This window comes from Toxorhynchites rutilus, chromosome 1 (genome assembly GCF_029784135.1).
Source record: "Toxorhynchites rutilus septentrionalis strain SRP chromosome 1, ASM2978413v1, whole genome shotgun sequence".
Classification (NCBI taxonomy): domain Eukaryota; kingdom Metazoa; phylum Arthropoda; class Insecta; order Diptera; family Culicidae; genus Toxorhynchites; species Toxorhynchites rutilus.
In genome coordinates, this window is record NC_073744.1 from 187397126 (window position 1) to 187414443 (window position 17318).

Sequence of the window (17318 nt, forward strand, 5' to 3'; positions counted from 1 at the left end):
TGTTTTCGGGGGCTTACCGCAATCGTATCGCACTGGACAACACACGCCCTTGTTGTAAATCGGTTGGCACCCGTCGATGTGTAGCGTACACTCCTGCATGACACAGGTGGTCATGTTACGAATACAGTAGCACAGCTCGCATGGCTTGTGGGGGTTCGATGGCACCTGTGTGGGAATAAAACATCATTAGCACCTGTATTTTCACGCTAATGAAGACTAGAAATCGTACTTGGGCTCCCTCCGGGTAGAATTTGTTGTTGATCGAGCATCCATACTGGTCGAGGCCACCAATCGCCGTCGAGGAGCTGCCAGCAGCATCGGGTCCGGCCGTGGTGTGGTGGTTCAGCAGTTGTACTTCGACCTCGGGACACGTGATCACCGGGCAGCACTGGTCCTCGCGCTTCTCGATCGTACAGTCCTGGCCGATCGCCTTGGTGAAGGGACACACGCGCAGATAGCACATCAGCATACGGTCGTGGCAGGTACAGTTCAGGCAAGGTTCGTTCGTCATGATGCGATCACCTTCGCTGTAGTGGTTGTAGTTGTAGTAGCAGCCCGTCGATTCGCCATAGCTCTCCAGGTCAGTCTGATCGCTCTCGTACATTGGTGCTGTGGTAAGGAAGAATATTCGAGATTAGTGGGATTCGCATGAACTAGGATCAAGGATTCAGTGTTATGAAAGCTTTTGGGTTTGTGGTTCTTCGAGATGGGTATTCGTTCTTATTGAAATAAGCATCTATTCCCATCTATCCATAGCCTTTGGGGAGCTAAGTTGAACTCATATATGCAGAAAATTATATATAAGATCTGTGCCTAGACGGACGAAAACTTGACGTAGGACTTTGAGGACAATTGGTTTTGAATTGAGTGTTTGTAACTGTTCAGAAATTCGAAAGTTTAACTCATTCAGTACTCCAAGTGGTGGTTCAAGATAAAACGGCATATGACCTAAACTGAACTTCAAAGGGGTTGAATGAGTTGTAGAAAGAATACGGAACCATTACTTATTAATACTCACTAATACTTTCAATGCTAAGATGGAAAAAATTAGATAGAAATATAAACATTACATAAACATAAACAAAAATTCGACATTATCTGGTTTTCTTGTATCGATGTTCATAAATGTACATGAAAATCCCATTAACATATCCTGTACGATAGAGACGTACTTTGAGCACGAGATGATTAGACAACAACCTTTCTAATAAAATCTCCAACGTCGTTCAACCCATTAAACCAAGTTCTCGTCGAAACTTTAGCTAACATTAGAGTTCCATAGTCTGTAAATGGTTCAGGATGATGAAAATTGGAAGCATTCCTATTTTCCCATACTTTTGTTCTGTCCATTTGTGTGCTTACCTAACCGTGCTGTCAATATGCAGCCGCGAGAATAGAAACAACGAAAGGAGATAACAAAAAGAGAATATTTGCGACCTAAACTCCACCCTTGCACAGTATGCACGTTGTGGCTAGCGTATAAATATTGCATCTCCTGAGAGGAAAATTTTCAGTCTCTTTCTATACCCAAAACAACGAATGAGTCTACTGATTATAGACGTGTGTATATTAAGTCGCTTCAAGCCACTGTTTGGCTTTGTGTGAGTTGCTTGTTATCGTTGCGCGAAACTTTCATTTGTTCATATCATGTACGTTTGAATAGCGCACCTTCGCTACTTTTAAGCGGCCCAAACGCGCTCAAATTATTGTGCACATGTATGCACAATATTATTGATCAAATATATATACAAAATCGGTAACAACACGTTGGAACGGGTCGACTCTATTTGCGATCTGGGCATCACATTGGACTCTAAACTACGATTCCAAGAACATGTCTCAGCTAAATCATTTGCGGTGCTTGGATTCTTTCGGAGACAGACTTTTCAGTTCACGTTCAGAGCGAGTACAAAAGCAATTCATTCGGTATGCCTTACGACAACTTCCATGTAGCGGTTGTATGCTCATCGGGTTGGGAACCTTATCAGCTCGTCGACTTAAACTTCAACAAACATTTGCATTCGATTTCATATAGGGAAATATTGATTGTTCGGAGCTGCTGCAACGGATAAATTTTGATGTACCAACGCGAACTTTTCGAAGTTTTCCCGTCATCATTCTGCCATCTCACAGAACCAGTTACGGACAAAAAAGGCCTATATATCGCGATGTTTCATTTTTATCGATGCATCTGTGTGTTATCGTGTGCGTTCTCTGTGGGACGCTTGTTTGGTGCTGTTTGAATGGCGATGCCCGGAGGATGTCTACAGGTGCGATATCACCAAACAAAATGACCCCGTGACTAGCTTTGCGCAGTGGCGACATCGTAACCAATGTGGTTTATCCAAGGGACGCTTATTTCTGGTTGAAAACTAAACAACCCCCAAGACAAGAGTGTCCGTTGATTACTGAGAACAAAATGAAACAAGTGACACTGATAAAAAAGCGAGGGAATGACATCGAGACAATAGCCCTTCTTATTTTGACGATATTTTCGACCAATAGTTAGAATTTTATGGAAATAAAATCTCTCAAAAATTCACATACGCTACCATACTGAAATGTTTTCACATATTTTATAATGTCTTCACAAAATCAATTGTCTTCGAAATGAAAACATGTCTTCAAACCTGGCATCTCTGCTCATTTCCTTCATCACTGCCCAATGTGAATCCCACATTTTGTTGTGCACAAAATTGCATGAGCATCCACTATCGAATTCCCACTCGCACACAAGTTGTTTGACTGAGCATGTCTCGGACACAAACATGCACACAAGCTATTTCCAACGGAAAGCAGTCGGTTAGTTCGCCACTCCAAGTGGTGAACATGTTTGCACCCATAACCCAATCCACAACACTGGCTTCGCAATGCTTAACTGAAGCAGCAGCCTTTTCTGCTTTGAACTGTAACTCCCTCTCATAAAGTATGTATGATAAAAACGAGGCATCATCCCAATCGTAAAATTATATGACGCATTAAAGCGGTAAGAATCCATCATGACGACGACGGCGTCGACTGGATTTGCAAGTAAATGTGCTGCATAAAATGCCCACATATATCATCTTTCCCCACCCTCCGAACACCCCGCTAACTTTTTTCCGTCTGCGAGTAAATCATATTCCATCATTTCAACTCCAAACGGTATGCCTCTTTCATGGTTCATCTTCTGCGAATGAACAAAACGCGAAGGACTGATTCGTTCTTAGCTGCTGAACGCTTGTGGATCATATGTGCACCCCCTCCCAAGTTCTAGCTTCCTTCCAACACAAGAGACTTGTCTTGTCTTGTGCTGTCTCTGCCTATTGGGATGCTGTATGTGGAGCACGACGACCCCCTTTCAGATACACCTTCCTGGCTCAGAAATTCGGCACTCGCAAAAATTATGAATCATTTCTGTCACATCTTGTTTACGTAGCAGAGAAGAAGAAGGGGAGAAGCGGCCGGCTGGTTCCTGGTTCTATTCTGCCGCATAGCGACGTGGCCAGCCGGGCGAAATGCACACAGATGCTGAGTTAATTATCGAGATAAATCATCCCCCTTTCCGCTAAGAGGTTTTCTAGGACAAAAAAGGGTGCTCCCTTTCGTGCGGGATAGTTCGGACTTCGGTTTCTGGCTTGGGCTTCCGGTTGCTTGTGAAACATTTTCCGACAATTGGGACGTGAAATGATTCGCAAGAAGCTGAAAGAAGTTTTTGCTGGCTGGCTGACCTTGGATTAGTAGCATTTTAATGGACAAAGTTACTTCTGTGAGTGGGGGTGGGTGGGTAAAAAACCGTTTTCCTCCCTGTGGTTTGTTTCGTTTTATAGCGGTTGTTTTATCAGGAGTTCTTCAGACGATAGCATCTCGCAAGGAAGACCTTTCACGTTCACGTATCCAATAAAATTTAACGACCAATTTTGAATTCGTAAACCAGAGAGCATTGGTTTGGGAATGGTTCCGCCTTGACCAACAGACAGAACCTGCTGGCCATTTGGTGCCGGAACGGTCGAGCAGTAGTCATTCAATATTTAGCATGAAGCGTTCTTTCTCTGAAATTAATGCTTCCTTTCTCTCGTATGAGGTTATTGATAACGCAAAACGGATTGCTCAAAACTAGAGCATCAGAATGAGCTTAAGAATTTCTACGTTCATTTCATTCGAGTTGCTTAGGAATTTGGAATTTTATAATTAAGAGCTGTTTGAAATTAGTTTGGACAACCATCAATCAATCTTCATAATTAGACTTTGATTCAGGTGTGGTATTCCATCAGAGTTCTTGATACGGCTCTTGTAGATTTAGGCACCGTTGTTTGAATGCGGCGGGCTGAATAACACTTCTCATCTCAATGTTTCACCATAAGGTCGATTATTTGTAACCTGAAATCCCGGATCTCTAGAACTCACAGAAGGAAAGTTAGTTATTCGTTAGACCTTCCCCATGGCTTTATGCAATTAATACGTGAATTATTGTTGCGTTTGGGTGTCATCTGAGTACAAAAGTACAAGTGTCGAAATCACCATTTTAAACCTCCTTAAGAACTTCGACTCTCAACAGCATGTTCACCGTAAGCTTCGACATGCACTCGATGCGATTCTGCAGCAGTTTGCTTCAAATGGATGTAGCCGTAAATCGTACTTTCCATGCAGACGACTTGTTCGTAGTTGTTCGAACCTACGAAATCTTGATTTGTTTTGAGAGTTGAAATTTATTGCTAGTTCTCAACACAAGAATTAGCCATCACTTGATCAAGTAATTTTCCTATTTCTTCTACCAAAACTCGTCATTATAATATAAATTTATTATCAGACACAATTTTCGCTCAAGATTGTTGATCCACTTGCAAATAAAATGTTTCTCCGTTAAAGGTAGGTTTAGAGTTCCCGTGAACGTGAACGCGGACAAACACTTTTTGGTTAATAATTCATCAGTCCATATATAAAACGCGAGGAAAACATCTTCAAACGATAGGAAGAAACATTTTCTAGTTGATAAACATGTTCAAACACAATTCATATTGATAAAAGTGGATTAATCCAATATTTCACAACGATTCTGAATTTCCACCGTGGAATCGAGATGTTGGTGAACTCACCATAGTTCACCGATTTCGGTGAACATGAACGTGAAAACAGTGGTGAATATAGATGTCAACATGTTTCCCCGTTCATGTTCACGTTCGAATGTCCCAAGGCATTCGGAAAATTATTTCGCCGTGAACTGTAAAAGGATATGTTTAGCAATTCTCAAGGTTTCAATGAAAATTTTGATATGGATGCAATTTCATTCAATCGGATCTCTGCACGTGTTGAAAAACTTCGTTGTCTCGGGTTGATTCGTGAACAAGTGTATATTTTATTTTTCCGAATTACTTTATTGAAGCTCGATGTTTATTTACCTCACGTCCAATGCCGAACTTTTAATATGAACGTGAACAAAAACATTCTATTCACCACGATTTTTTGAGATGTTTGTTCGCAATGTAGTTCACCGTGAAATGATCGTACTATTCCACCACCTGTTCCAGTTCACGTTCACGGGAACTCTAAACCAGGCTTTACATGGAATTCATTCGAATACAACACACAAAAACAACAAAATAAAGACGGCTCAAATCGGACCATTCCTTCCTCGGGTTTTCCGCTTACCAACACATTTGGCTTTCCATTTTTATTTATTTAGATAGAAGATGTAGGAAAGCGTTATTTCGCTTCAAAATCCATTTTCCCTTTCGAACAAAGATCAAGTTCAATAGCGCAAACATCAAGTGGATTAACAAAGCTTATCATGACGTAATTGAAGAACATGTAGGAACTCAATTTTCCGAATTTTCTGACCTTGCTTCAAAGTTTTCCGAAAATTCAAATCGGACCATTCATTCCTCGGGGTTTCCGCTTACCTACACATTTGGCCTTCCATTTTATTTATACAGAGATTTTGAGAACGGTAGGAGCTTGAATTGCAATATTTTCTCTCTACATATTCCCTTTTTTGTTGTTGCATTGCTTGCTTAAAGGGTGTTCGGATCAAAAAGTGGTCAACTTAAATTCGCCGGATTTTTCCTAATCATTCATATAAAAAAGCTGATCACCCCTCATTTTGTAGGTGTGTGTGTGTGTAGAATGATGCCTCTATTTGGATTTTGACATAAGATCTTTAGTTATCAAAATGGCGTCAAAGCAAGAGGAGCGACGAATCAAAATGTTGTACATGCGTCGTGAAAATCCAAACTACACGCACGCAGAAATAGCAAAATCGTTGAATGTGGTCAAATCAACCGTCATCAAAGTAATAAAAGTGTTCGGGGAACGTTTGTCGACAACTAGAAAGCCTGGATCTGGGGAAAATCTAAAGCCGGGAGCCGCAGTGACGAATAGAAGAGTGGCTAGCGCTTTCAAGCGCAACCCCAACCTCTCCGCTCGAGATGTCGCAAATAAGTTGGGAATATCGTCTACAACCGTGCATAAGCTAAAAAACGATCCGGACTATCGACTTATAAGAAGGTAGTGACTCCAAATCGCAACGATAAGCAAAACCTTACGGCAAAAACAAGATCTCGGAAACTGTATACGACATTGTTGACAAAGTTTGATTGCGTGGTAATGGACGACGAAAGCTACGTCAAGGCAGACTTCAGACAGCTTCCTGGACAAGAGTAGTATGCCCAGGAAATTTACGCGAAAGAGTGTCCTCAAAAGCCTTTGCTGCCTTGAAGAAACATGACCTGTATGTGCTGTTTTGGCCGGATTTGGCATCCTGCCATTATGGAAAAAAGGCCATGGAGTGGTATGCCGCTAACATGATACAGGGTGTGCCCAAGGATAAGAACCCTCCCAACACACCAGAACTTCGTCCAATCGAAAAATATTGGGCGATAGTTAAGCAGAACCTTAAGAAGACCCAAAAAACTGTTAGCAGCGAGAAGCAGTTCAAAGCAAACTGGCGTTCTGCGGCTAAGAAAGTGGATAAGGTGACTGTACAAAATCTGATGGCAGGCGTCAAACGAAAGGCTCGCCAATTTGGACTAGGTCGACCGGAATCTTAACTGAGTATTTTTTCCGTCTTTTATACATACTGAACTTCAAAAAGAAAAATACTTTGATTTTTTTAATAAACAAATAATCGATTTACACGCAATTTAGTTTGACCACTTTTTGATCCGAATACCCTTTACTGCAATTGCGCTTCGATTTGCGCGCCTGCTTCGCTTTAGTATATAAATACACCTCGCTGATACACTAGTAAATCGTAAATATGTAAGCAATGACAGGAATGACGGAACTACAAATGTATGGAAGATGGGAATGCCTTCAATTTTTGTTAATTTCAATCATTTTCGGGTTAGGAACTCGTAATGTATCTGGGTTTCCGATAAGAACGCTACAAAAGTTTTTTCAAACAAAACAAAAACGGTATCGGACATCAATGAGATTCTTTATTCATGTGGAAGTACATTTGATTCCATTATTTATGGAACTTCAATTGCAATTTCACGTTCGCTATTCGTACGAAGTTCATCAATCGTCGCTGGCTTGTTGGCATAGACCATAGACTTGACGTAGCCCCATAGCCCCAATTGTCCAATTGACTGGGCCATTTCGTGAGATAACATGCTCACCAAACTTGGTTTTCACTAAATCGATTGTTAAATTCGCTCTGTGGCTTTTTTTCGGGATGCAATGGTGACTCATGGAGTACGTGTGGATTGCTGCCTGGCCAATAACGTATATTTTGCTTATTGACGAAGCCATTCAGCCAGAAATGAGCCTCATCGCTGAAGATGATTTTCCGGTGAAAATCCAGATCATTTTCAAGTTGTTGCTCAACCCAATTCCCGAACACGCTTGCGGTGGTCATGCGGGCTTCAGTTCTTGCGTCAATTTGATCTTGTAAGGATGCAGGCCAAGATATTTTCGCAAAATTCGCCACAACGACGTCCGAATTGCGAATGTTTTTTTTACTTTATGTTTCCAAGTTTCGCATGTGACAAAAAATTGGACGGTGTGTATCTCAGCAACAGATTTTTGCTTGGATATTGGATTCAGGAGATACGGACGAAATTGTTTCTGGAATATATGTATCTGGAACCTGAATCGCTTTCAAACGTATCAGATCCACCCCACCTCTCTACTAACTCCGAATTCAAAAAGTTTCATTTATTAGAATATCTGACCAGAACTTCATTGGTCACATCCAAACATATTCCGGGCATTTCCCGGATACCTTCTATGATCAGTTCCTGAGTTGACCCTAAAATCCATAATAAAAATACACAGAAAATCTATCTCGTTAGAAAAAAAAAACTGAATAAAAATGCTTAGCAGGAATAGGAGCTTATGAGACGAGATGAAACAAGTAACACGAAGTAAGTAGCATTTTTAATGACCCAGAATCTGACTCCTTTTTCCTTAAAATGCGTCCCATTTTTACCCCAGAGCCTTGATTTATTTTGAGGACATGTTTCGACCAGTATATTGGATATACATTTCAACTATCAACTACTATTTTTTCAATGATACGAATGTTTCTATTGGAGGCCATAAGAAAACCAAGAGAGAATTAAACGCATTATGTTTATTGAGCGTTATTACAAATCCAGCTCAACTTTCAACACTTTTTGAGCAGTTCATTTTCTCTACCATCAAGACTGCATCTCTCTGGGTGTCAACCAACATCTTCGAGTTTCTAGCCTCGTTCGAGCTTTTCGAAGAAAATCCTCTCTCTCTTCAATGATGCATTGCCATGCGATAGGTTCAGAACTTTTTTCACAAACGAGGTCAAAATTGGAAGCTCCTTCTGCGACTGAGCGATAATTTCCAGCCGAAGGCGTTGGACACAATTGTCCATACTCATTCTTTATTTTATCTGCACAAACGCCGGGCAAATGTTGTTTATCGACGAATACTTCCAAGCATAACTACGTCCGTTTCTTCGCTACATCCGGAAAGTTGAAAATCACATCCGGGTTAATACACGTTAGGTAATGAGTGCGATATGTCAAAGGGTTTTTAGGACCATTTTTTTTTAAATCCACAGTAGAACTCACGATAGCTGGTACGAAATATTAGAACACCTTCATCGGAAATTGCTTGTTGATTACGGATTTCGTTGCAAATCCAATTTTAATACTTCCAGGTAGCAGTAGAATGGTTTCTGTGAGGTGATTTAGATTTCACTTTCAGTCGTTCGGATTTCATAATTTTCTCCATAACACTTCACAAGTCCCGTTAGGTCATCGAAAAGGAAAGGAACCATCGGTGCCTCTGTCTGACATTCACGCAAAAACTATTTAACTGTCGAAGCTGCCGTAACACAAAAAAATCAATTTTAGTTCCAGCAGCCTATATTCCAATCTCATACATCTTTGACCGGAGAACTGATGCAAAACTCCGTTTGAAGTTTGGATGGCTTTTCTTAAGCTTGTTCTTCTCTTGTGAAAACAAAGATTCACACTGCTTAGAAAGTTGTAATGCGCTAAAACACATGCAGTAACTTATTAAAGAGCCGAAAAAAATACTGCGACTTTTTCCCGCATTTTCCCCGATGTATTTTGATTCCCGACTTTTTTCCGCATTTCCCGCTTTCCCCGAATGGGTGGCCACCCTGGACGTGTGAGACACTGATTTGGACCTTCCTCAATTGATGCGCTAGCGGCAGCAATATTCTTGACACTACGGGCACTTCTTTGTCTCACTGGCACGGGAACATTTTGTACTGTGCCTGTGGATTCAAATTTTTCCACTAGACGCTCAATTGTAAATTGGAAGTAGCGCTCTCAAAGTTGAGACCATTGACTCCGAATTTCGGTAGTCAATTTAAATAATCTGAACTCGTTATAGGATCGTATATCTTTCTATTATGAAAAAACTTTTGCACTGAAACTTATCATTATAAAATAAAATCATTATCAGATACAACATTCGTCTAATCTTTTTTTCCACAATTTCTGAAAATACGTGTTGCTCTTTTGCATATAAAATATTCGATGCGGAGAAGTTATTTTCATTCATATTTTTTTATTTTCAAGGAGTGTTTATTCTACAGCTGCCGGCGGCTCTCTACAAACTGCCACGACGCTTATTCGAACGATGCCTACTATGTTCGGCTTTCGCAAATTTATGTGAAAAAGAAGAGATGATTTTGTAGAATTTCATTCTCATCCAGTTCATCTACTACTCTCGCATGTGAAAATGGAAAAATGGCGTATCCTAGCAATAACAAAACAAACAACCCCCGCTCCACAAACCGTAATCCCTTTCTTATTGAAGTGATGATGTTGCTTCACCTGTTATACATTTATACAAGCGCCTTGGTCCCATCAACGCGAATTGTCAAGTACTACTGTATATGTTAAGCCCTTGTTACACTAGAATGTATAGGGTTACAAATCGTAGTAAAATTCATACAAATTCGTGATTATTACTCATCCTCAATTGAAATAAACATACTCGTTCAGGGAACCATCAATCTATTCATAAGCTCTGTTTAACAACAGCGAACCTCTAATACTCCACTATGTCGTGAGGAACGGGAACCCCCAAACAATTGCCCATTGCCCGCCGCAAATAGCTATCACAAACACAAATTCGGTCGTCTAAAGGGGCCATTTGCATAGGCACGCTTGCGGAAATTAGCGTCTAATTATGTCACATTAACACCGCAAACATCCATTATGAAGGCATTATTATAAACCGCAGCGAGCCCGGAAAAAAACAGTACGACCTTTGGAAAATCAATTCTCCAACCACGACAGCGAGCAGAAGGAATAGGAAAAAAAAACCTGAACGACGAAGGTCAGAGCAGCATCCTGAAATGTCAACCTTTTTGCGCTATCTCTAGTCACAATTCCTGCACCGGGTTGCTCGGTCGGCCGGCGACAATGGCGAAGGTTAGCACCGCAAGTTGGCCACGAATGGCTGGCTGTCTTTGGTCGGCACGCTGTGTTGGAGACCCCCGGTGATGAGATGGACCGACCGGGCCCCGTTGGGGGAGGTGCCGCTTTCGGCAATATATCAAATTATGGGAACTTTTGTTCCCCACCGGTCGTTTTGTCTTCGTTAGCGTAAACCGCGCGCGCGGCGCACTATCCGGAGCAAGACGCCAGTGATACAATGGGGCCATCATTCATGCGCTTCCTCGCTCTAACCGACGGCGGATAGTGTCATAAAGATCCCCGGCCAAGCAGCCGGGCCAAAATGTCGTGGATCATCCGCAAAGCAGTCACTTCCTCAAGCTGTGAGAAAATGTATAAATTTCCGAACAAATTGTCCGGATTAGGCTCGGTCAACAGCGGCAGCTAAAGCAGTCGGAGGATGATGATTGACTCAGTCGAACGACGGAGAAAGCCGAAACCCAAATTATTTGGGTCAAGCTTGGAACCCAAGGCGAGCCGTTTGTTTGTTTAGCCATTACCGCAAACCACACCGCAAGTTCGGTCGTATCAGCACCGGCGTAGATGAGCTGATCCGAGACCAGAAGAATGTTCTGCTTCCCACTCAATCTCTCCCTCGGATGACAAGTTGTTGTCATTAGTGGAGAAAATAAACCCGTTTGGGAAGAGAAAACAAACATATCGGGACAACTGCTCGCTCTCCCGTCACTCACCTTTAGCCAGTCACCGCGGAATACCGAACCCCGGCATAGCAAGTGCACTCTCGATCGTTAACCTTTCGGGCGGGATCGACGAAAGCGTGCTTTTGTTTGGTTAAACCATTCCAGCAGCTGACGGGAGGCAGAATCGAATCCCTGTCGCCCCGAAGGCGATGACAATTTGGGGCCGCATAAACTATCCATTTGCCTCGGATCTCCGCAGATCATAATTGACCCCAAATACGATTCCCGATGACATCGAGGTGTGGGTTCCCGGTGAAAAATGATGGCTCAAAAAATAGAAATAGGAGATTGGCTAGATAATTCCGAAAGTGGGGAGCGATTAATCACAAGTCGGGAACCGAGAATTAACGGACTGTCGCTCGATCTCCCGGGCGAAAGGTGTGATTCTGATGCCAAACGCGTCAATTTATCAAAAGTAGTCTCTCACGATTCACTCACGATGACTCAGGGAAAGCGAATGATCCCAACATTTGAAGGCGATTTCTTGGTTGAGTAAAAATTCACACATGGTACAACTCTGATTTACGGCAAAATTAATGCGATTAGTGGGTTTTTATCTAATGTTCATTCGGTGGGGTGATTTATGTCTTAATCTTGATCCCCACGGGTAAGGCTAATAGCTTAATTGAAGCTGTAGAAACGCGACGCTGAGCAGGTGGGTGATTCATTATTTTATGATCGTATGGCTTCATAGGTTACGGGCTTGACGTCAGAGAAATTCAATGGTGTAGCTGAATTAAACTCCAGTTTGTCAAAAGGTGGTAATTTGCACCACATAAATCCAAAATGTCACTTCGGAGAAGTGATCCCCCATTGTTGGGTGCAATCACGTAAACCGTTTCCTCTCCGCTTCGCAACAATAACATCCCAAATAATAACATTCACAGTGTTTTTTTGTTTGTTTTGATCCATACTTGACTCTTCGGCGTTTCGTTTTTTTTTGCTTGTTGCGTGCAGTTCCGCATTCAAGTTCACCCTGGATCCACAAGCCGGCTTCATCATTACATTACAAAAAGCGGCCAAGTCTCTGGGTTCACACCGGGCCGTTTGAAGCCTGGGAGTTTTTTTTTCCGATTGTGGACACCTAACAAAGCAAGGTGTCTCCCTCCGACCTGCGTTGCGTTGAGTCTGCATGCTAGCAATTTTTTTTTTGCTGTTCTGAATTCAATTTTCTACCCGGTTTACGCCGCGGTTGTAGCTCATTGCCAAGTTCACTACCGTTATAACCAGAGCCAGAGAGGAGAAGATAGCTTATAACCTCACTTCTTCTCGAGAGGTGTGTGACGAGAGATCAAGATCGTGAGGCGAAGGGACGGCTAAGAACTTCGGAGGAATGAGGTGGGGTGGCGTCAATAAATTTAAGTCTTATGGCTCCACTTAAAGACACGGTCGTTGTGTCGTTTTTTTTTGCGAGCGAGAATTCTGACGGCGAAGCGCAGAAATTGGAATCAATGTCACGCTACCGAGGCCTGTGTATTTTGCTCGACGAAAGCTCGGCGACTGGATGCAATTAAGATCTGGTGGCAGTCCAATCTCGTCCCTATCTCTCTTCTGCTCCTTCTGGTTGGCTGAATTCTGATTGTCGTTTTCGATGTCTGCGCCCTTTTCTACTCGTTCCAAAGCCCCTGGAAGGGATGGGGTTCAGAGGCCACGGAAGTAGGCTGATGCCGTCCGGAGATAAGGCCGCCGGAGAGGGGGATTCTGTTTGGACAGGATAAAATCCCAATTTCCTAGGGATAATCATAGCCAGCTTTCGCACGAGGATTTCCTAGAGAAACGACTACCGGAGATGGAGGAGGAGGGAGACATGAATATTCATCAAGTATCGTTTTCAGTGTTTTCTGGTTCGGCTGTCTGGCAGACTGCTTGCCTCCCCGGGTAAATAAATGTGTCATAACTTTAATTACCATTTCGCGGTGGTGGGTTGGAGAGGCGCCAGGCGGAAACACCTAATTGCGCGCACCTCATTTTATTCTTCATCGACGGAGCGAACGTCTCAGCACCGCTCTGTCGGACGGATTTTAATGTAATCAGATAGAAATCTTCTCCCCCCCCTCTCGCCAATTTGGTGGTTGCATGGAAGCCATTCTGGGGACCGATGAAAGCCAAGCGCGTCTTCCGAGCTGAGATGAGCAGCACGAAGAACGATAGCTATCTATAATTCATAAACTCGCAGCGCGAATATGTGCTCACTTCGGTGTTGACTTTATGCCATCCAGCTTCCCAACATACTTGACAGAATCCCCAGACCACGGCTGTCAATGGTGACACGAGAAGATGATAGAGAGTCCCCCCTGGGGGGAATAAATTTCAGAGCTTCCATGTCGATACCGTTTACAACGGGGCTGGATGGGGGAACACTGAACATCACAGCTTTCGAAAGATGGTTATTATTTTTTTCTTTTTCCTCGGTGTTTGGTGTAGATTGTTGGGAAAGTTGAAATTGGGTGCCACTGGTGACGGAAATAACACTGCCTCTCTTATGCTGGCTTCCGGCGCGGGAAGTTCATAATGCATGGGATATTGTCACCGAGTTCGGGGTTTTGTAATTTTTGGCTTACTTCCCGCGTCTGATTCCATACATTGAAATAACCATGTTGCGACATTCGACGGTTGATTGCCACTACAATTGTACCACCAGACAATCCATTTCGAAGTAATAATAAGTGTCACATGATCAACTCTATTTGCGGAAGCAAATGCGACCCGGGCTGAATGTAACAGATGGAATAGACACCAAGCGAGCAATGCTAATTTGATTGATTTCTCATTATCTTGCACGTCGTCAAACGTCAACTCTCGTAGATAAAAAGTCAATCGCAAAATGTCAGGTGTATGGCACGATTATCGCTATCTCACTCTACCTACCGTCATCGCATATCTCACTATCTCTCTGCTGTAAAAGTTCATCATCGACATCACGATATGTCAGATGGTGGTAAATTGGTAATTCGCGATGGTGTCGACGTCTGGTGGCGACTTCAAATTAGGGCCATAACTTGTGTCCCAAACTCGTTAGTGTAATCTCTATCAGATTAGAAGACACGAAGCCGGCTTTTAAATTTTAAAATTTGAATGGAAATTTTCACATCATGTTATTTAATTACTTGAAACACGTATTTCTGATTTTCATTCAACCATATGGCTATACAATTCCAACATTGTTACTGATTTTTTTCATTATAATGTATAGTTGTCTTCATAAACAATTTTCGTATGAGATTTTTTCCCCACCTGCTAACAATGATGTTTTTAGTTTCAATAGAATATTAATTTGATATAGAAAAGCTAATTATCATTCATAATTTTAATTTTGAAAACGTTCATTCCGACTGAAAATCAGCTATTCGTTAACGCTCCCTTAAACTAGTAAACGAAGCACAATGCCGCCAACGCGGATCGCTGTTTTGAAGAAAACAAATACTTTTGATGTTTGAGATGTTGCCACCAAAAACATGGCTGTCACATACAGGTTGTCATACAGCTGCAAAATGTACATAGTGTACCGTTCCGAATCATATTTCGGACGCTTAAGGCATATGATGCAGAAAACAGGTCTAAACTTTATGCTCAGGTATTATTTGGTTGATATTCTTAATAAAATAGTTCATTATGCTTTTAAGCTTTCTACTTTGGTACCTATTTGATTGAAAACATAAAAAACAGGAAGTGGGTTATATCTATGGTATAACCGCAAGGGTGACGTAGGACTATCGTTGATTTAGAGATCATTTGTATGAAGTTGAATCTGAATTCATTCTGAATGAATGAATATTTGGGGGACTTCGAAAACGAGAGCGTTACGTTGGAGGCACAAGGTTTTATGCATCCAATATTGGATACGGAAATATCCTACTGATGGGGAAGAATAATCTTCAGAAGCTATCCTGTTGATTGCGATTGATTGAAAAACCACAAAACCAAATGTATTTGGTCACAGTGTTACATGGATAGAAAACATTAAATTAAACTCTTTCACATGAATATATTTTGAAAATTCCCAAAGGAACTGGCAGATTATTTTCAGTAACGATTAGATATTTCCACATTTTCCTCGATACTGGAAGCCCACCAGTGGTTAATGCCAACTCGATAACCACCTGTTAATAGCCGCGCGTGTATGTGTGTGTAGCGATGTCTTCCCAGGGAACCGTTTGTGGCATCACTCTCCTCCTGATAGATTCCCTTCTGGTCTAGGGTGCACAAACAGGCTCTTGGTGACACCGTTCATCCGCGCTTTCATGATAAATAAAGAGCTTCACCGCAACAGCGACAACATGCTCCAATCGCTGTTCAATTAGAACTGAGTGGATTTCCGAGCGCCGCTCGCTTATATACCGATTGGTCATTTCAATAGCCTGTTTTGAAAGCAATTTTAAGACTATTGAAACAAGTTTTTGGATCAGAAAGTAACAAGTATAGAACGCGTAGACATTTTATCTTTCGAATGAAGTGTTTATCATACCATTTCGTTCAGTTGTTTAGGAGCTATTAACGCTCAAAATCTCGGTCTCCGGCGTAACGCTTTCGTTTTCGAAACTTTGATTTTACACCCCGGTATAGAAATGAAAGACGTAGTCCTACGTCAAAATCATCGAATAAAATGCTTTTCAAATGAAGCGAATAACACTTCGGACACTAAATCAAATTTCGGACACTTTATTTGTAATTTGCACGAAAATAACATTACACTTGATTATATTTTATAGTCAACTGCGAAACACTTACCAAGCAATCACAGTAAACTGATAACGATGATGAGAACTGATGAAACACGGGAGAAATTTAAAAATTGCTGAACGGGTAAATTCTACGTGCTCACGCTAAGCAAACGTCAAACACAAACGACAGTGAGTAGTGTTGATAGATTTTTGTCGATTATGTTATAATTCAAATGTAGTTCTCATATGAAATGATAGTGAAATCAAGGGATTACTCCAAAGAAGCAATTGTGATATTAATTTTATAGATATATCATCAGTGCATTAAGCATTTCAATATATTAGAACAAAGTGTCCGAGATATGATTCAGAACGGTACATATGCTACTTGACGATATTCTCCTATTATTTGGCCCAAAATATTTTGAATATAGTTCTTCTTTCGAAGAAGCTGCATCTGCAGTCGGAAGAAACCACTTTACAGTATAGAAAATCATAAACATGAAAATTCATGCGCTTCGATGAATCAAATTTTAAAATTTAATTTAAAAAAAACTTTTACTAAGACACAGTGCTTCCCGATCCGACATCATCAGTCATTCATTTTCTGTCTGGCTTGTCATTCAATTTATTTACGCCAAAATCTTCAACCTCATGATTTTACAAGCTGCTTAATGTGACCTAATCCATCATTATAGACTAATTTACTAATGTTGAATCTAGAAGCTTCAGAGAAGTATCAACAGTAAGCGTCCAACGGATTGTTCAAACTAGAAATCATCAGTAGTTGCTGATGAAGTAGCTGTTGAAGTATGCTGCGTTTACGAGTGGGTAACTCTAGTCAACTATGCCCGTTAAAACGTAAAAATTGAAAAGTCTCTGCATAGTCAATTGTTGGTTTTCCGTGGTTTGTATTCCGATGTTGCTTATAGGGTGGTATGTTGGTGGGGTTATTCTTAGTCTAAGTTGAGGCACACCAGAAGGAGTAGTATACTCATTGGATCTCGACGGAAGCTTTGAGTGATGATAAGTACGAAGTAAGCCAGCTTAGGATCCAGGATGGT

General features: G+C 41.6%; 1 protein-coding gene across 5 annotated transcripts in view; it reads right to left on the reverse strand.

Annotated features, from left to right (window-relative positions):
- Positions 1–17318, reverse strand: part of LOC129763414 (titin homolog) — a 126382-nt gene that overhangs the window by 14468 nt on the left and 94596 nt on the right. For all 5 annotated transcript variants that reach the window (XM_055762452.1, XM_055762450.1, XM_055762455.1 and 2 more), the window contains exons 4-5: positions 230–609; positions 18–165 (exon numbers count right to left, since the gene is read on the reverse strand). In XM_055762452.1, coding sequence (XP_055618427.1) covers positions 18–165; positions 230–609 — 528 coding nt within the window. The remainder of the gene's footprint in view (positions 1–17; positions 166–229; positions 610–17318) is intronic.